Here is a 20,264-nt window from a genome sequence, read left to right as displayed (position 1 = left end):
GTGATGATACAACATGTAAGCAGCTTGCTGTATCAAAGTTGTGGGATATAAGATATGAATCTATAAAGTAACTGTAGCTGTCAGATAAATGTAATGTTCCTGTAATGTTACAGTATGGCACGGTGGTGCAGTGATTAGCACTGTCGCCTCATAGCAAGAGGGTTCCAGGTTGGAATCCCGGTCTGGGCCCTTCTATGTGGAGTTTGCATGTTCTCCCTGTGCCTGCGTGGGTTTTCTTCAGGTACTCCGCCTTCTTCCCACAATACCAAAAACATGCACATTAGGTTAATTGGCTACTCTACATTGCCCCTAGGTGTGAGTGTGAATGTGTGGTTGTCTGTCTTTGTGTGTTGGCCCTGCGATTGACTGGCGACCAGCTAGCTGGGACAGGCCCACAGCTGAGTCCCGTCCTGAGGAGTTGGCCCTCCTATGTTGGGCTGTGCCCTTGTGTTGTGGTTGTTTGGTCTCCCCAGTGTACAGGTCTGTGCACTCTTCACTACACTTCACACTGTCCAGCTTGTGTCTGGGTGTCGTATCTTTGGGATGAATCAGTTTTTGTCGCAAGATGTCGCTGGGTCTGAAGTGTACAGGGATCTGGTGCTGGTTGTAGATCCTCCTAAATATTTCAGAAACGCCTGCAATGTAAGGAATGACGATGTTCCTCCTTCTGTTGTCCTCCCTCTCTGTGGGCCTCTTCCTGTTGGTTTTTAGAAAGGCCCATCCGGGATGACTGCAGGTTTTGAGGTCTGTCCTAATGTGTCCCTGTTCCCTCATCTTACCTCTGTTGGTGGTAGGAATGGTGTTTGCCCGTGACTGAAGGGTTCTGATGACCCCTAATTTGTGCTCCAGTGGGTGGTGAGAGTCAAAACGGAGGTACTGATCTGTGTGAGTGGGTTTCCTGTAAACCTCTATGTTGAGTTGTCCGTCATCCGTGATGTGGATGTTCAGTTCTGATCCAGGATCAGCACTCTCAAGCAGAGGCACCATTCTCTAAGCAGCACATTAGTGCACAAGGGTTGCCTCTCTGTGGTCAACTGCTTACGGCTTGCATCTTCCCCAGCTCCCAAATGTGATGCTGAGGCGCCACCTGTCGGCAAGACTTGTGATCGTTCCCTCAATTGATAGAAAGTCTCCTCAACAACGCCTTTAACTCGTGCCTACCATCTACTGGAAAATTATGAAATCGCAAGCATCCACATTTCCTGACCTGTTGCATTTAAGGTGGACATCCATAATTCGCCTCTTGAAAGCGTAACTGATGATGTTTGCCCCAGTGAGTCAAAAGTTACACACTGCAGTGGAAATGAATCCACCTAAATTGTTATGCGCTGGTTCACGAAACATCACCAGATTTGAATCTCCATCATTGTTATATTAATATATTCTTTTCTTACATTCTGATCATTATTTTTAGATATTTATAATCTAGATTATATGCTACCCTTCAAACTATTGAAGGATAGTTCACCTTCCCTCAGTAGTTTTCCCCTGAACATTCTGAATTGTAAACATTTCTTTCCTCTGCAGTCAATAGTGTTTCACTTATATGTGCTGTCCCTCGGTGCACAGTTTATCATAGGATTTCTGCTTTGCCAGTTATTTTTAATGAAACTCCAGCGTAAACTCTTCCTGTCTGTTGGAGAGTGGGGAACAGCCCGGGCGGGCGGGGTAAGACGCCGGAGGAGAGGGGCTCTGCCTGCCTTGGTTTGATCAGGGAGGCAGCCCCGATGGAGAAGCCGCTCCACCTTAAGACCTCAGCGGCCCCTCTCTGCTCCCTCTCCCCGCGGAGCTGAGCTGAGAAACCCGGCCACGGTGCACCACAGCCGGCTTGGCACGGGGAAGGTGAGTACTGCTCCCGGAGCCTTGGCCAACACTATATGGTTACCATTCCCGACCTGCTGCCATCTCCCTTCTCCAGTTGCACTGACACTACAACACTGCTCCACATCAGCCACTGGTGCCTGTCACCTTGATTTATGTTGGAATAAGAATTTCATAAGCGGTATGTAGCTCAGTGAAAACAGAGTACTACAACTGTGAATAATGTACACTAATTGTACGTGTAAAGCTCTTTGGGTGAAACCATAATTTGGGTTATATGACACATATCAATGGAATATATTGAGTAATAATGTTCATGGGTTATGAGTGTGTATGTACATCTTGCGACACACAAGCAGAGTTTGGAGAAGAAAATGTCTCTCTGTCCAAAGCTTTCTTTCCTCCACAATGATTGATTATTATGGAAACGCTCCTGGTCGTTGGTGCGTTTTCGTTGCGCACGGGATTTGGCCCCTCTCAGATCAAAGTGCACTGAGGAAGGGGGTGGTCCCGAAGCTGAAGGATATAAAAGAGGCATCGGCTCTGTTCTGACTGCAAGGCAAGAGCAGAGACCTGACTAAACGGGCCAACAGAGGGAAAAAACTTGCCCTCTAACTCAAAGAGAGAGCTAGAATCTGAGACATCTGATGAGTTTTGGAGAGAAAGAAACCTTTTGGAATTTACTGCAGAGATCAAGCTTTTATTTTCGTTTAATGAAATGACTTTTGCAGCAAATCAGACCTGCACATAAGTTTGAATGAGTTTTGCACTGGATTTGATCCTTTTTTAGTTTTTGTGCGTAATTTTGGGGACAGTTTTGTGGAAGTTAAAAGACTTGGGGTTGGTAGCTTATAGTGGAAAAAAAAACTTTTAAAGGATTTAATTGCTTCTTCGTAGAGACTTTATTATCAGTTCCTATTTCCACTTGTTGGATTTCAGTGAAATGATGTTGTTTTTACACATTGTCATTGGCATAATTGCCGCTATGCGCGTCGGCGCAGCGAACAGCGCCTGGGAGGAAAGCACCGTGGTGCCGATCAGACTGGACCCGACCGGTCGGTCGGAAAGCGAAACCGAATCGTGGCGGACTCTCTCCGCAGAGGAGAGGGAGAAGGAGGCGGAGATGAGGCAGTACCGGTTGGACGTGTTTGGCAAGGTGCTGGTCTTGCAGCTAGAGCCTGACCAGACTTTCTTGGCGCCTGGTTTTGTCTTCCACATTGTGGGGAGTCCCGAGTCCGAACCGACACAGGAACCCAAGAACGGAGCCGAGCCGGGTTGTTTCTTCTCTGGCACCGTGAACGGAGAGGAACACTCTGCCGCTGCGCTCAATCTGTGCCACGGACTCAGGGGCGGATTCTACTTTCAGGGTGAAGAGTACTTCATTCAGCCCCTTAACACGAGTGACTTCCTTGGCACCGAGGACGATGTCCACATGATCCGCCGGAGAGGTCGGGCAGCTTTGGCTGAGGAGGGGAGCACCAAGTGCGGGGTCAACGAGGACGAAGCGCGGGTGCCAAAGAACCTGGAGAAAGAAGCCGGGCACGGAGCCACCACCGCAGACCAGACAGGTAAGGCTCTATAGAGATACTGTGCTCATTTTATACACTATTGCTTTTTATAATATACTAATACTAAATTATAAGAACAGCAACCACACAATTCACTAAGGAAAGGAAAAAGTAATTTATTTAAGCAATACAATACCATGAAATATATTCTGCTTAACAACATCTGACTGAAATTATATTATATTATATTATATTATATTATATTATATTATATTATATTATATTATATTATATTATATTATATTATATTATATTATATTATATTATATTATATTATATTATATATAAGACAGTGGCTATAGCGAAAATGCAGAGTAAACGCATGTCAGCTGGAGTTGTGCGTGTGCCAGGGTGCGCAGCGTGCGCAGTGGACTCAGCTACCTTTTTGACAGCGGCTACGCACTGCCAGAGATGAGGAAAGGGGAGGAGGGGAGGAGGGGAGAGGGGCGGGGAGGGCAAACTTCTCCAACGGGAAACAGGAGGAGCAGTGACGGAGGAAGGGGAGGGGAGCAGCGGGGTTGGGACCAGCCAGAGCCCGGCAGTGCTGAGACTAAACTCGCCTCCTGGTACAACTCGCACCGGCAGACATTTTTCCCCCGTCAAAGGATTTTCTCCTTTCGCCCTCTCTCACTCGCATGATTTTCCACCAGAGAAGGTCATTGTAGGAATGTGGACCCATAGGAGGAGGAGCCGACGGTGGTGTGACGCTGAGTCACAGCCAGGCTCCTCCAGGCACATCCGGAGCTCTCTTTGGAGCCTCTATCCCCCTGGATAAAATAGCTTTTGTATCTGCTATGTAGAACACTGGCCGAGTTTTGCAATGTGCGGAGTGTTATAAAAAAACAACGAATGTCACATGACCTGTGAACCGAGTTTGATCTGACCTCTCTCTGTTTCTCTCTTCTCTCCCCTCAGCCCATCACAGGACCAGGCGTTTTGTTTCTACCCCTCGCTACCTGGAGATCATGCTGGTGGCCGACCAGTCCATGGCTGAGTTCCACGGAGCCGGACTCAAACCGTACCTGCTGACCATCATGGCAGTGGCATCCCGCCTGTATCGCCACCCCAGCATTCACAACTCCATCAGCCTGGCTGTGGTGAAACTGCTGGTGGTGTACGAGGAGGAACGAGGCCCTCAGGTGTCATCAAATGCCGCCATGACTCTCCGCAACTTCTGCCAGTGGCAGCGACAACACAACCCACCAAGCGACCGCCACCCTGAGCATTACGACACCGCAGTGCTCTTCACCAGGACGGTACGTTGGAGTGGGAATAATAAGAAGTGTGTTAAAATCACAGTTTAACAACGTTCAAACAATAACCTTGTTCTCTCTCTCGCTGCCTCTGTAGGACCTCTGTGGTGCTCACTCTTGTGATACTCTGGGCATGGCAGATGTTGGCACAGTGTGTGACCCTGACAGAAGCTGCTCAATTATTGAGGATGATGGACTGCAAGCAGCATTTACTGTGGCACATGAACTGGGTAAGAAGAAAAACCCATGTTCTTGAGGGTAAAAGACCATTGAAATGTGATGAGTCACATACGCTACTTACACCAGAGGTTCTTAAAGAACTCTTATTTCTTCTCTGTCCTGCAGGCCATGTCTTCAACATGCCTCATGATGATGCCCAGCTGTGCTCTGGAGTCAACGGTGCCCACTGGGGCTCCCACATGATGGCCTCCACTCTGTCCAACCTGGATCAGCAGCAGCCATGGTCCCCCTGCTCCGCACTCATGGTCACCACCTTCCTGGATAACGGCCATGGTCAGTGCTTGCTGGATAAACCAGTCAAACCTCAGCCTCTGCCCCAGCCCCTGCCTGGGACTGTCTATGATGCCAACCATCAGTGTCGGCTGACCTTTGGCGAAGACTCCCAGCACTGCCCTGACCTGAGTACCACGTGTGCGGCTCTGTGGTGCACTGTGACTACATCCAATGGTTTGCTGGTGTGCCAGACTAAAAACTTCCCCTGGGCTGATGGAACACCATGCGGGCATGACAGCTACTGCGTGGCTGGACAGTGTCTCACTAAGAGCCAAGCTGCCAAACACCAGGTAGGAACGACACCCAGTCCAATTCCATTTCAAAATACTCCCAAAATACTGCATGATTCAAATATAGTTAATATCTTGCAGTATGATGTGTAGTCTGCTTTGACTGCAGTTGGAGCAATTGATGTTTTAACTCAATCATCAAATTCCAACCCAGTTCAAAATTGTAATTGCCACGTCTCTGGTGCTTTCAGACTCCCGTCAATGGTGGCTGGGGAGTGTGGGGTCCCTGGGGAGACTGCTCTCGGACCTGTGGTGGAGGAGTGCAGTATTCTTTCCGTTCCTGTGACAATCCCGTGCCCAAGAACGGGGGGAAGTACTGTGAGGGCAAGAGGATCCAGTACCGCTCCTGTAACACGGAGACCTGCCCTGATACCAATGGTAAGAGATCTTTTTTTAATCACATAAAAAACAATTCATAATGGATACATTAAGGGAATTGTTCTGAACTCTTTTCTCGGAAGTTTATTCCATGGAAATAAAACGATATAGCACCAAACTCTGGCACAGGTTTGCAAAGAAAAAGTCTTGAAAGCAGAAGTCATGTTTTGATGTGCGTCACACATTGGTGTGAAAGTTAGCGATGCTAGACGGGCTGAACAAGCAGTAAATCTAACCTCTCTGTGTCTCTTTCTCAGGCCTGTCATTCCGAGAGGAACAGTGCTTGGCCCACAACGACATGTCAGCCCAAGTGTCGCTGGGTTCAGGCGAGGGTGTTGAGTGGGTGCCCAAGTATGCTGGAATTTCTCCCAAAGACCGCTGCAAGCTGGTGTGCCGGGCCAAGGGGACTGGATACTTCTTTGTCCTCAAATCTAAGGTGAGGGTTACTAGATTTTATTGATTTTTTTTATTTTTTTCAGAATGGTGTTACAACATTTTCAGGGTCTTGATTTAGTGCATAACAGTCATCTTACTTGTGCAGACATGCAGGGTGAAGGATCAGCTATTGTTGTTTCTCTTAGCCCCTAGGCTACTGTCTTGTTGGGGAAAAGACTTTTACTTTTCACCTTTTGACTCACACTTATGTAACAGTTTTAGCAGACATTTAGCCTAAAATTCCATCTGTGTTTCTCTGCTACCCCCAGGTGGCCGATGGCACACCCTGCAGCCCGGACTCCACCACAGTTTGTGTTCAAGGCCAGTGCGTCAAGGCTGGATGTGATCGTATCATCGGCTCTAACCGGCGCTTCGATAAGTGCGGTGTGTGCGGTGGAGATGGCTCTACCTGCAAGAAGGTGTCTGGCTCCCTGGAACGTGCCAGGTAAACATCTAGCACAATGTTTTATAATGAAAACTGAAACCTTATAGCATGTATGTCAAGATAATTTTGATGGCTGAGTCTGACCCCCTCCTGTCTGTCTCTGTTTCAGGCCTGGTTATCAGGATGTTGTAACTATCCCTGCTGGTGCCACCCACCTGGACATCAAGCAACGTGCCCCAGGCAATGGTCGTCATGACAACAGCTACTTGGCCGTACGTCGCCAGGATGGGACCTATCTGTTAAATGGTGATTACAAGCTGATGACGATGGAGACTGACATCACCTTGCGAGGGGCGCTGTTGCGATACAGCGGCTCCTCTGCCACCTTGGAGCGCATCCGCAGCTTCTCCCCACTTCCTGAGTCCCTCACCATCCAGGTGCTGTCAGTGGGGGAAGCCCCAAGGCCCCGGGTAAAGTACAGCTACTTTGCACCGAGACCCAACAACGCTGCTTCCAACAACAACGGAGGTCGCCGTCAGTCCATCAATGCCATCCGAGAGGTGGGCGGAGCTGAGTGGACCCTGAGAGAGTGGGGTCCATGCTCCCAGACCTGTGGAGGAGGTGTGCAGCAGAGAGAGGTTGTGTGTTTAGATTCCCAGGGTCATCCATCCAGGGATTGCCCAGAGGAGCTGCGCCCCTTAGCCTCACGGTCCTGCGCCACCCAGCCCTGTCCCTCCTGGCTTCTCGGTGAATGGTCGGTATGCTCCAAGACATGTGGCCGAGGCTTTCGCAAACGCCAACTCCGCTGCATCGGCGCTGATGGGCGCACGCTAAGCCATGACAGCTGTGACTCCAAAGACCGGCCGCGACCCCTGCTGGAACTGTGCAATCAGGGTCCCTGTTAAGAACTGCAAACAAAACAAACATAGCTTTCAGAGAGATGTCACATGAAGACTCTGATCTTCCCCCTTTTCACACGGGCAAGTGTGAGGGGCCGATGAATGTTTACATCCAGAGCAAGAGTGCTGCATGATTTCATGGGTTCCAGGTAGTCTAACAGTCTCACGTGTCAGTGGATCCACAGTGACTGTGAATGTAAAGGCCAACTTTTACCCATTCCTTCCAACCATTTTGAGGACACACATTGGCCAGCAATGACACTGCCACATAGTTGCAGCAATAAAGACAGATTATAGCTTGCTGTCTGTCTGATGTCAGCACACTGTGGCACATTTTGCTGCCAATGAGAGGAAAGCATGGACATCCCTGATTTGCTAAAGGAGCATGCTGCTTACCATGACAATGTCAGGCTTCTGTGTGTTTGTGAGTCTGAGACTGTGTGTGCATGACACTGTGTGTGTGTGTGTGTGTGTGTGTGTGTTTGTGTGTGTCGAATTTTCTTAATGCATTTATATGTTTGTCCAAGCTGGGCTGGACACACACGTAAGGGTTGGGGTAGGGGAAGTTATTGCAGAGTATATAAAGAAACAAATGTAAGAGAATAGGTCATATTCTACTTGCTCACCCCATCAGGTATGGAAAATAAGATAACTAATAGTCATATTGTTTATGTTCAAACTTGCCAGTCTACGTTTATTTATCACAAACCTGTAGCACTTCATCTTTGTTTTTGCCAGCGGCACATTTTAACACCCAGTTCTCTCTAGATGCCTCAGTACACAGTACTTTATCCTTTAGCCATAATTTGCCCTCAACTACACAGCCTTCAATGAGGGAATTCTTAAGAGACCAAAGAGGAGTGTGAGTGTGTGTGAGTGTGTGTGTGTGTGGAGATGTAAAGAGGGACTTGTCTCCTGCTACTACTTCATAAGTAAGTCTCTCCTGCCTTCCACGAAGGCACCTTGTTTTTTTTTCTGTCTTTTTCTTTTGTACAGAATATCCAAACATTATTTATTTTTGTACAGCCTGTTAAATATAATCATGTGGCTTTTTTAATATTATTTTTTATTTGTTATTGAGATCACAGAAGGGAGTAGAATATATAGAGTATTTATACAGTGTTTTATATATATGGTCCTAGGTTCGTGAATAAAGTATCACATTGACTTGTGCAACTGATGTGTCAAGAGTGGTTTTTCTGTCTGGTGTTGGCTGCTGCACTGATTTAATTGTCTGTGAGGATCCTCATTTATGAAATGTATTCCTTGATCCTATCCATTAAAAAGTAACCATCACAAAATGCCTAACTCCATCACCAGCGATACCCATAAAACTTAACCAAGTCTTAAACATCAAGCATTCCTTTGAAGTAGTAAGGGCCAGGCCAAAATGTCCCCAGAGTGTACAAATGTCCTCACTCTGATGGTTCAAAACCGAAACTCTCACAGACACCAATACAAACCCACAGACGCACAAACAAAATCTGGTGAAGGGATTCTGGTGAAGTTTCTTTATCTGTAATTCAGATTTTGTCCACTAGATGGGAGTATTTTCAAAGTGTCATCCAATTTACCCAATTCCCCCCACAGTCTCTATGAAAGGGGCAGTCAAGTCTTTTCTGCTAAAGGACAAAATCAAACTTGTGGGCACCTAATAACTTTTTTAGGGCTTTCGCCATCTGGTGCAATGGGGTACTTGCCCATTTTGTCAGGTTGTAGCCTAGACTTGAGTCTAAAATTGACTGGCGAGCTAATAAGCCTTGCAGTTTTGCACTGTATGTGTTGTAAATCCAATGAGCTACAGCAAAACTCCTCTTACTGTCAGTCACCAGCAGGGGTTAATATATCTTTTCTTTGAATATGTTAAAGAAGAAATAATCTTTAGGAAGTTTTGATTGAATCCCCGCTTTTTTCTCTTTTATACTATTGTAGCTTTAAGTTCCCTTAGCTCAAGCATCTCCCCTGAACTTTCTGCACCCCAGCTGTGACCAAAGAATACCTCAATACTGTCACTAAAAGCTGGAGCCTGTCTGGCACTTCCTGTTGGGCCCTGAGGAAGATGATCTCCCGCCTTGACGGCTCCCACTGCAGCACAAAGGAAATCATTATCCTGTAATTATCGACGGTTAAGAAGGAGATTGGCCATCTCTGTAATCTGTGTAATGGCAAAATGAGTCGCTAGACTCTGTAAACCTAAACAACTGCTGTAGGCGAGGGTGTATACAGCATGTTTTTTTTGTTGTTGTTGTTGTTTTTTTCAGATTTTACTAGTGACAAAGAAGGAAAATGTCATCATTAATACGTATGCCTGCAATTCTTTTTAACCTGCTTGTTTTTTCATGTCACAGCGTCACATCATTACATCTTACAAGAAACATCTGGAAGGCATTATGAATCATCGCTGCTCAATGTGGGTGGCATTTCCGAAACGGAATTATCTTCATCCTTTTGCCACCCTTGAAAACTCCAAAAGAAACAGTATTCGAGTTTCAAAATCTAAATCCGCTATGACTAAGAGTTTCTACAGGCCTGTGCATTGAATCCAGGCAAAACATTGCACACATGTATCACTTACAGATAAAATCTCCTAATTAAGTTTTATCAAGAAAATCAACTTTTATTGTCGTTATTTTTGACATACTTTACACATGCAGTCAGGACTCCGAGCTTGCTGCTGTCTGGTTGAGACGTATTTAGCCTTAAAACAAACAAGACTGCTTAATATCTTTAATCCATGATGCGGTTATAATTTTGTCAGAGCAAGATTATATTCTCCTTTAATGCACCACTATTTTGGAACAGTGAATTTTAAAGTTCTCAGCCTTCCAGGGGCTTTTGCAGAGCTATAATTTACCTCTTTAATTATCAGTTTTATGACTGTAGTTAGTCTCTACAGGTTAGCACAAGTGGCATGTTAAAGTATTCCCAGCACAGAGGGAGGTGTGTGTGTGTGTGTGTGTGGGGGGGGGGGGGGGGGGGGGTCTACTGCTGCCCTTTTTTGTCTAAAGGTTTAAGGGTATCCTACATTTCTTTCTTACACGCTGCTTGACAAGCATGTTATCCTCTACAAGTTTAGAAAAACTTCTGCCCTGCTTTTTGGACGCCTCTGGCAAAAACGACCCCCAACCAGGCCCCAATTAACCCACAGTTCCTCCCCCCTCGCTACAAAATGGGTACAGGTGCTAGAATACCAAGACCGGTTCAGCATGTTAATGTCAGAATATGCACCATGCAAACAGATTAATGAGAGAATGCATGTCTTGAAACGATATTTTATGCATAACAGCACAACAGTCTCCAACAGTTGAACAAGCTATGCAAAGGGAGTTACAATGAATTAAAACTTTCTGTTTTCAGCCCTTGTATACTATCATGGCCCTCTCTGCCCCATTTAATGCTGGGTACCCCACCACCAACACCACTCTCACTTTGCTGGGGCAAGAACTACAACTCTTTGTAATCTTACCACGTCTGAGTATTTTTGACTCATGAAATTAATGTTAAATGGATGAGGTTTTTATATTAACCTATATCTGGCACAATGGCTCCGGGGCTGATTTAAACTAAACAAAAAAAGGGAGGCTCGTGTTGTTTTGGTTCTGAAAATAGCCCTGAGTCACAAAAGGTGTTGTCACACAGGTGTGAAGCGGCGTGCTGAGCCGCCTTGGGTCATTACAGTTTGATTGTTCTTCCATCACAAAAGAGGTCGTGATGTGAGAGCTGCATGTGAAGCAGAAGGCCGCCAGGTAGTCTGGAAAAGCAGGCTGACTACGCGCACATGCGCACACATATGTACAAACCCATCCACGGACGTTTTTTTATCTTGCTGCGTTCAGTTTAGCAAAAATAACAAGAAAAAGGCCGGAAATGTGGTATTTGTGTCTTCAAAATAAAAGTGGTTGGATTTAAAACCCATTAAATCAGACCGTTAACACTAAAAATATGATTTAAAGCCGTTTAAAAGCAAATTAAAGTGGAAGAAATTGTAAATATTTTTATGCTGTGTATCGTAAGAAGCTAATTATTGTGTTATCTTGAGGTAGGTAACAGATCCACCTGGTTCATCTAAACTGGGCCTAGCTTACTAGTTGTGGTACTTGTTGAAAATGTTGAAATACCGTTGTGATGATACTCTTCATTATCACAGTTCACATAAATGAATAAATTAAAACTTAGAAAAAAATCTTATCAACGAATATAAACATTTTTATCACTGGCAAAAGTTTGTAGTAGAAGGAACAAAATAATTAATAGAGAAAAACCAGGAGAAAATGTAAAAGACGAAAACAATAGGCCTATAAATACGAAGAAAAGAAGAAATAAAAAACATTTTCAAGCAAAAATACATGAGGGAGTGAAACATAATAGCAATCCAAATAAAGTGATATAGACATAAACAAGTGATTGTGCTAATAAAAGCCATCGATTAGAGTCTTATTTTGAAAATATCCACCAGAAGTCCTTTCTGTATGATGGCGCACTTCAAACCGCTCTCGCTCTCTCCCTCTCTGGTGTAAACTCAACAGGGTAATTTAAGCAAACGGGGGACGGTGGGGGAGGAGAGGCGAGGGGAATAAAAAGCTCAGCAGGCCGTTAGAGGTGTGGGAACAGCACGGACAGAGACGACAGAGAAGACGCTCACACGTGGAGGAGGAAACAAGCGGGGCTTTACTTTTGGAGAGGAGAGGGTGGGGGGGAAATACTGAAATAACCCGAAGTCTTTAAGGAGCAGTTGGCTGCTGTCTTCGGGGAAGGCGGGTGGGGACACAACAATGCTCCTGGAAGAGCCAAATAGGTGACTGCTACAAACACCGGAGAGAAGCGCCTTTTGTTGTCTTCCGTCATTAATTAAGAAAATAAAAGCGGCCCAGTAAAGTGGGCGCACGGAGGACCGAAGGGTCATGGAAAACCCCTGGAGGACAAGGAGGAGGTGGACGACCCAGTCCGTGAGATGGAAACTGTTGAGGAACTCGCTGCTACTTTGTTTATTCACCGGTGAGTTTTTGTTCAGTCACTTGAAACGGTCTTTCCACCCATTTCGAGCAGACGAATGTTTACCACTGCCTCTAAAAAGTGTTGGGGAAACCAGAGTCAGCTAGCAATTTAAATACGTTATTCTCTCAAATTGACTGCAGACTTAAATGTGAAAACTTTTAATCTGAGTCAAGCCTGCGTTACAGTGCTGGGGGGAGGGAGGGAGAGGGAAGAGGACTAGTGTGTGTGTGTGTGTGTGTGTGTGTGAGAGAGAGAGAGAGAGAGAAAGGTGGGGGTAAAGGACATGGTGCCATTATCTCCCAGCGTGTGGAGAGACAGGAGCCAGGACCTCTGAGGACCACCCACACAGAGCAGCACCACAAGTCTGCTGGAGGGACTTCAGTGCAGGGCATTCACATGGAAGTGTCACAGGCCTTTTTAAGGAAGGGATGTAGTGTGAAACTAAAAAGAAAGAAAAGATGGGATGACATTAGAGACACTCAGTTTTGTGCGAGTTCTTTTGAGAAAAGCATCAAAAGTCTTTCTGTATGAACACCCTTGCTGGGAAAAGTGCACACATGCCCCTCAGGCAGACATCATTTGAGTGTGAGTGATTGCTGAGAGAAAGCAGATCCTATAAGGAAAGACACACACACACACACACACACGCACAGAGTGTGTTTTCTTTGCAGTGGCCTTCGTTTGAAGTGTGTGTCGACGTGCTCCAGATTGTGAAGAGGCCTCCGAATGCGACGGCGAAGAACGCAAACATGGCCAAGCTCAACGTGAGGTTGGGGTGGGGGGATGAAAAGGGCTCGTGTTGTGGCAGCAGGTTGAGACGAGCACACAAGAGAGGCACAGCTGTGTGTACAATGCTTTTGAATATGGAGGCTTTTGGCTGAGCAGGAAGAGGTTGGGGTGGGGTGGGGGTAATGAACAACATTTATCACACACAAAAATGCATGCAATAGATCCTGCAAGTGTCTGCTCCCAGCATGGATAAGCATACAAAATGATCCTGCTGGATCATGAATTGTGTGGATACACGAGTGGTAAATTTTGGCTCTTAAATCAGCTTAATTTTGACCCGGCCCTACGCAGTCCGCACGTCACGCAGTCATTCGGTGTCCCATTTTAATGACCTCCCACTCAAAAAGTAATTAATTCAGCTGCCGGATCTCTGTGGCTCACGATTCGGTGTCCGTCATGCAGTTTTCACACTCAGTCCCTGAACAGCTCTCTGTGTGAATATTAAAGGTGTGTGTGTGTGTGTGATGTACTGCACTCCCATAAAGTTGGGAGATTCATAAGACGTCAAAGCAGCAGCTCAGGTAAACCAGCTCCTACGCTTCCCACAATGCAACTGTGTGTTTCTATCAACAGTCCTCAAATTGCATCCAAAGAAACTCGTTGCGTATCAAATGTTTTTTGGCTCACATGGATTTTGTAATACGATATGAGGTTGTGAATGTTAGTCGCCGTGCAGATTGAAAAAGTCAGAAAAGTTGTTTTTTTTAGCATTATAAAGACAGCCCATCTTCTTTGTAGCTGTTTCCACATCACAATTTAAATGCTCACGAAACCCATCGACCTCAGAAGACCGACGACTTCCTCACTTGGGGAAAATGGGACCATTCGAGGGACACATAAATGCACCGTGACATGACCTTGATGACATCATCTGGGTTATTTTCCCAGACTTGACAAAGGTCTTCCAGAGTATCATCCCCCTATGAGGTCTAAGCTTGTGTTGGAAAACCTGAAGGCACAGTTTCAGTTAAATTGAATTTATTTGATGGTCTTGTAAAGATCCATTGGAATAAAGTCTTAATCGCTATTAGGGTTGCAATTAACAATTATTTTCATGACGGATTAATTAGAGAATTTAATCATTCAATTGACAGATTATATCAGCTCAACCCTCCTCATTTCTAACAATTTTATTGTATTATATTATATGCTATATGGGAGCATTAAGCTCTCTTAGAGTCTATTTGTGAGTTCAGGAACAAAACCCAAGTTCTCCACAGAGCTCTTTTTTTTCCCCAGATGCTCCACAGGTATTGATGGCGTCTTGTTAAAACAAGCAAGTGCTTCTCTCCGCTTCTCTGAGCCCATAATAAATCGACTGTCTTTGCGCTTTTAAATGTGTCTTTTGAAGGTATAAATAGAGGCTGCCGGTTGAGGGCCGTGCGCTTTGAGGTTAGTTCATGAAAGGTTTCATTATGCCGTTCAAGTTATTTTATTTTATTATTATTTTTTTTTTCATTGAAGGGAAGGTCAAAAAAAAATTTTCCCTGACTTAATAGTTTCTTTTAAGGGCTTCTTTTATCGTAAGTGGACACTTAGGGCTTCTTAACAGTTTTAAATACACCAGTGCTAAGATAAAAAAAAAAGTGGATTATTCCACTGAAGACCCTGTTGTGTTTAAATTTAACACCACTCTTACACTGTGTGTGTGTGTGTGTGTGTGTGTGTGTGTGTTACAGGTGGCAGTAAAGCCCAGTGTGAAGGCTGTATAGAATACTGCTGCGATGGATCGCCACCTTTCTGCTGCTCCTACTATGCCTACGTGGGGGACGTCCTCTCGTAAGTTACTGTGAGCGCACAATATGGCACAATAAAGGAACAGTTCACCCAGAAAATCCAAACTCACTGGAGCTGCTAACCTAAAAGCATTAACACAAGCTCAAATGCGTCCTTGCGTGGCGTAAAGTAACGTTTTCAATTCAATTTGGAATCTCTGGAGACTTGGATTATGTTGGTATGGAGCAGTTTTTACGTTCCAGCCTTGGACTACAGGAGCCATGGAGTCTGTGCTCAAACTATCCTCAGTTAATCATTTTGCCCATTCAGTGTTCAAGTGTTGCGATGTCTTGTAAGTTCAGCAAAAGACTGAATCACAAAACAGGTGTCGTCATTGATCTATTTCTGTTTGTTGTCGGACACTTTCATTAAGATAAAATAGTGCCTGACTCAAGGCCTCAGTGCAGCTGTTCGGGCATTAACATCCTTGCTTTTGCAGGAAAACTAAATTTCATTCACCACATCACTATTTCAGACTTCTTCAGCTCTCTAACGACACACAAATGGCACAAACGGCACATGTCTGGTGTGATTCACTATTCACAGCAAGAGAACTGAAGCGTTTAGTCTAACTCCCGTGTCTGCACAACCAGGCTGTTCACCAAATGTTTTTCGCTAGCGGCCATTAAACTTTCTTTGAACCTTTTCCGGATTAACTTCACACACAGCTGTACGTTTAGCGCACTTCTGGGTGTGTGGATTCAAACCGAGAGCGACTAACTCCCACGCCAGCTGTCTTTTTAACATGCGGGAGACCCACCAGAGGATCTGACCTCTGACCCTGTGCCCGCCTTGATCCAGCACAGCTGCTTCAACACTTTCAGCTTTAAGCTTTTTGTTTACTTGACAGTTTTCACAGTCGTGGTGCGTTTGTAATATCTGGTTGTAAGACTGTCTACTGGCATTAATATCCTTAATGCAACCTCTTGAATGACTCGGGAAAAGTGAGAATTAGCTGCTCTCAAAAGAGACCAGGACTGAATCTGACTTGCTGACCAACGCTGACTACGAAGACATAACAAACCTGTGAATGATGAGTGTGTTGTTTTTTTTTCCTATTTTGAAGCTCCAGTGCACAGAAACCTCTGCAGTGAACACACCAACGATCACACACTTTGTCACACTGTCACACGCACAGCGCACCCACACATCACACAGCTGACTTACATCAGATGCTGCAGTCCATCTCCATGGCAGCAACTTAAAAGTGTTGGTAGTGTGTGTGTGTTTGAGACAGCTGCCTCCTATCACATTTGACTGGGTGGCTCACATTGTGCATGTATGTATGTGTGTGTGTGTGTTCCAGGGGCACTGCCATCTCCGGTATCGTTTTCGGTGTGGTGTTCCTGATGGGGGCGGTGGCGGCCTTGTTCCTGTGCGTGTGTATGTGCATGAAGAATGGGCGAGGCGCACGGGTCGGCGTGTTCAGCACCTCCTACATCAACACTGTGACCCAGGGCTACCCAGGTGGGTGTGGGTCCACGAGGGTCTTTCTCTTTCTCACTCACACACACACAGGGCACAAAAAGAAACCAAAAGAATTTTTTAAAATCTTGCCATTAATAATTGCTTGTTAATTTATTCTTTATTTATTAATTTTTTAATGTTAACAAAGCTTATACCACAGTCTGGGTGAATACTGGATTTTGATCGGCCACAGGGTGTCAATTACTTCCTGATAATTGATGCATGCTAAGCAGTTCCAGTGAAACAGTCTGTTTGACATTAGAACTACATTACATGTAAAGAAAGAAAATATGAGTATTAACACTGGATGCAGCCCTGCAGTGCGTCATCTTCACCACAAGATGGCGACAGTAACACACGAGCTGCACCAGCCTACACTGCCTCCCTGAACTTACTTTGTACTTTTTCACCATAGAAAAGATCGTTTCTCATCCCATTCACTATTCATCTCGCTGCTTCAGGCTGCGGCCGACGGCACACCTGAACTGTCATTTGTTGTTGTTTGTTGACACAGCTGGATAGATAGTCTTGTTGTCAAACATACAGTCACATTATATTTACTGTTTGTTACTGACTTTGAATCATGCTAGCATAACATTAGGGTTCTAGCTCAGAGCCGAGTCAGACCACCATAGTAGAAATATCTCCTGCCGCTGTGGTATATGCAGGATAATGCTCTTCAAGGTGTCCATAACAGGGAATTAATGGACGATGGTCAGGCCACACCGACAGCCGCTTTGTCAGACATTATCCCTTCCTTTCAAACTTTTTTTAAAAGCGTGACACATTAGGAAATGGTTCTCTAACTTGTCACTCACACTTAATAGGCACAAGCCAGAAGAAAGTACGGTTTCAGACCCTGCTCCATTCTTCACTGTGGAACATTCAACTGTAGGAACAGGAAGAAAAGCACATATTAGAGTAGAGGGGGACTTTAATTTTGATAAAGAACTGGCTTAAATAGTGTTACTAATCAGAGAATGATTGGTATTGACACAGTGGTCCACTGCCTGTCCTTAGACGACAGCATCTGAAAAGAGCAGACGTAAAAAAGAATAAAATAACTGGTGTTATGTGATCTACTTTGCCCTCAAGCTCCCTTCCTCTAGTAACACAAGGAACGGGCTAATTCTTTCCACAAAATAAAGGTTTCGAAACTACTTAGCCTGAAGCTCAGTGATTTAATTCACATAACCGTCCTTTTGAAATTCACAGACATTCACCTAATTTGCCATACCTCCTGCACGAGCACGATTTCTCCCCTGTACTCTCTCTGTGTGATATCTGTTACACCCTGTTCCTGCAACAATGTTCCCATATTGTACTCTCAGGTACATGGTCTCCATGTCTGAGTCTGTACCCTGTGACTCTCTCTCCAGCACTGGAATCCTGTTCTTTTTTTCTTTTTTTTTCTTCTGGGGCTTATCATTTATTCATCCCGTTTCATTCTCCTCGATGTATCGCCTTCATGCTACAGTGGACCGACACTGTGTTTGCTCTGCCCTGCAGTCCCGATCGTGTTTCATAATAAACATGTTGCTCAAACACACAAAGCCATGCAGTATGAATGCACTTGTATGCAGCTATAGTGATATGAATTATCTTTTGAGTCTTGATAAAGGATGTTAGGGGTTGTTGTGCTGTCATTTTCCTGCTCCGTTTGGCACAAAGATGAGTTAGTGTAATCTTGATTAACTCTGTGGTTTCACTAGTTGCTTTTTGGTAAAAGATGTAAAATATTACGTTTCTGGTTTCCTCATCTTGCAAATTCTCAATCTGGCAAAACATCTTTTTTTCAGATCAGCGCTGGACATTTTAAAATAAAGCCCATCCTGTAACACGTTCGACTGAAAGATATTAATACTGATAGTGTGAGAAATGTGAGGTTCAGCTGACGCAACCCTTTGGCTTGGAGTCTGGCTTGACTAACTCCATTCATCTCTCCTTTCATGTCTGCTGCTTTGATGTTTCAGTGAATAATGTAAGTTTCCCTAGTGAGATTGATGTAGTTGTGGTCAACAAAAGGACTTTTTGCTGCCATATTTTTGATCTTCCCCATTAGTCCAGGTACCTCTCTGCAGAGGGTGCAGTTCTGTCATTCAGCCACTAGAGGGTGCAACTGTCCCATTAAACTCCTTGTAAAATAGGGGCAGGTTTCCTCATTTATCTTCTAACGTGTGAAGTTTAATTATGGAGGAAATAAATGATTTTGACCTTCCCGCTAAACTAATCCTTCTTTATTTCTTTCTCTTGAACTCAGGTCCTCCGCCTCCGTACACATATGATTATGAGATGTACCCTCCCTCGCTGCACCCCCCGCCTTACACCCCAACTCAGCCTCGGCCAGCCAACTACTCCCCCCCTCCGCCTTATCCTGGCTGCACTCGCAAGTGAGTCCCTGCAGCACAGATCATCGACAGTCCAGCTCAAAGGAAACGCTCATGGCCCGGTTTTCCAGTCCTGGACGTGGCTGTGCATCTGTGGCATCTAAAGCAGTGGGGATAACATCAGCATAAGGAGCTCCCACAAATGTGCATATTTTGTTAGAATAAAGGGTGACCCAATGCAATATTGTTCAGCAGGCCAGAATTCCCAGCTATGCACCTAAAGGGTGTAAATGTCACTGCATTCTTGCTGCTTTGCAATCTGGACCAAATGGTGGGTAAATAAATAACAATTTAGCACAACGCCGATCAAGAGAATGCCGGAACACGCCCAAAGTTAACTGTTAGCAACCCTGCTAGCCTGCAGCTGGTACTTTTCCCCCGTTAATAACCAGTATCCTGACCGATTCCCGGCTGTGCACATCAAAGGCACCGCACCGCTTTGATGAAGGTGAAGACCACTTTTGTCAGCATGGAGGAGGACCTCACATCACCGGAGGAGAAGAGTCTTTCCAGGACACAATGTGTAGACTCTGCTTTTATTGAAAGTTATCTGCCCCACCCCACCCCTTCATTTTTTTCAATACTTGATTTATGTCGGTAACTGATGTGGAGGTTGATGATTAAAGCTGTTTTAAACAAGTCAGGTCAGGACCTGTCATGTGTAGACACAAAGACTTGAATAGAATGCATAATAATTCTGCCCTAATGATGTGGACAACTTGAGAGGACTGTGATCTTTTTAATGAACTGGTTTTTATTGCCTTACTTGAAAAAAAAATGTGTGAAACTAAGCTGGGAGTCCTGTCCTGACATTCATTTGAACCAAAGTGGATTCCATTTTGTAATGGAAAAAATACAGTAAATCATTTTGCCTTCGTGATATTTGTGAACATTACGAAGCATTCATCATTTGAATCGCAGCTGTAGGATAACTAAGGTTTGTAATCTAAAGTGGATTGACCTCACTATGCCATGACTGAAGCCTGTGATGGATGACTGTGAATATTGGAAGGGATTTTAATTGTATTAATAATAATGTGTCAGGTTTAAAAGAAATGTTTTCTTACTGTTTCAATGGCTGTGTTGTAAATTAAATAATGTGATTAAAACGTTTCTGAAGTATGAACGACGCTTGTACAGTCATCATTACTTCATGTGAGTAATCAAAATATGTACGCCCCTGTGCGCGTGCGTGGATTGTGAGAATTTGCTTGGTGCGTAGGAACGTGAATGCGTGTCGTGAAGGCGACCTGTGCGCGTGACAGTGTGATAGAGCTCTGAGTGTACGTAAGAGATAAAAAAAAAAAG

At 44.9% G+C, this 20,264-nt stretch overlaps 2 protein-coding genes across 3 annotated transcripts; both read left to right on the top strand.

The window, feature by feature from the left end:
- Positions 1–2,364: 2,364 nt before the first annotated feature.
- Positions 2,365–10,506, top strand: adamts1 (ADAM metallopeptidase with thrombospondin type 1 motif, 1). Of its 2 annotated transcripts, XR_006842645.1 has the most exons (9): positions 2,365–3,389; positions 4,305–4,645; positions 4,740–4,872; positions 4,988–5,445; positions 5,637–5,823; positions 6,081–6,259; positions 6,528–6,703; positions 6,813–8,430; positions 10,483–10,506. XR_006842645.1 is itself a non-coding variant. In XM_046382326.1 (8 exons), the coding sequence occupies exons 1-8, from the start codon at positions 2,765–2,767 to the stop codon at positions 7,546–7,548; spliced, it is 2,835 nt and encodes a 944-aa protein (XP_046238282.1). In that variant the 5' UTR covers positions 2,365–2,764; the 3' UTR covers positions 7,549–8,718. The 2 variants fall into 2 exon arrangements, 1 of the variants encoding a protein (XP_046238282.1); XM_046382326.1 differs by lacking the exon at positions 10,483–10,506 and having other exon boundaries at positions 6,813–8,718.
- Positions 10,507–12,077: 1,571 nt separating this feature from the next.
- Positions 12,078–20,082, top strand: cyyr1 (cysteine/tyrosine-rich 1). The gene is made up of 4 exons (XM_046382390.1): positions 12,078–12,537; positions 15,006–15,105; positions 16,409–16,569; positions 18,830–20,082. Exons 1-4 carry the CDS (start codon positions 12,444–12,446, stop codon positions 18,961–18,963), a joined length of 489 nt encoding a protein of 162 aa, XP_046238346.1. The 5' UTR covers positions 12,078–12,443; the 3' UTR covers positions 18,964–20,082.
- The last annotated feature ends 182 nt before the right edge of the window (positions 20,083–20,264 follow it).

The sequence above is a fragment of the Scatophagus argus genome, chromosome 24, assembly GCF_020382885.2.
Source record: "Scatophagus argus isolate fScaArg1 chromosome 24, fScaArg1.pri, whole genome shotgun sequence".
NCBI lineage: Eukaryota > Metazoa > Chordata > Actinopteri > Scatophagidae > Scatophagus > Scatophagus argus.
The sequence above is the reverse complement of the archived record's forward strand: the minus strand, read 5'-3'. Positions and strand labels throughout refer to the sequence as shown.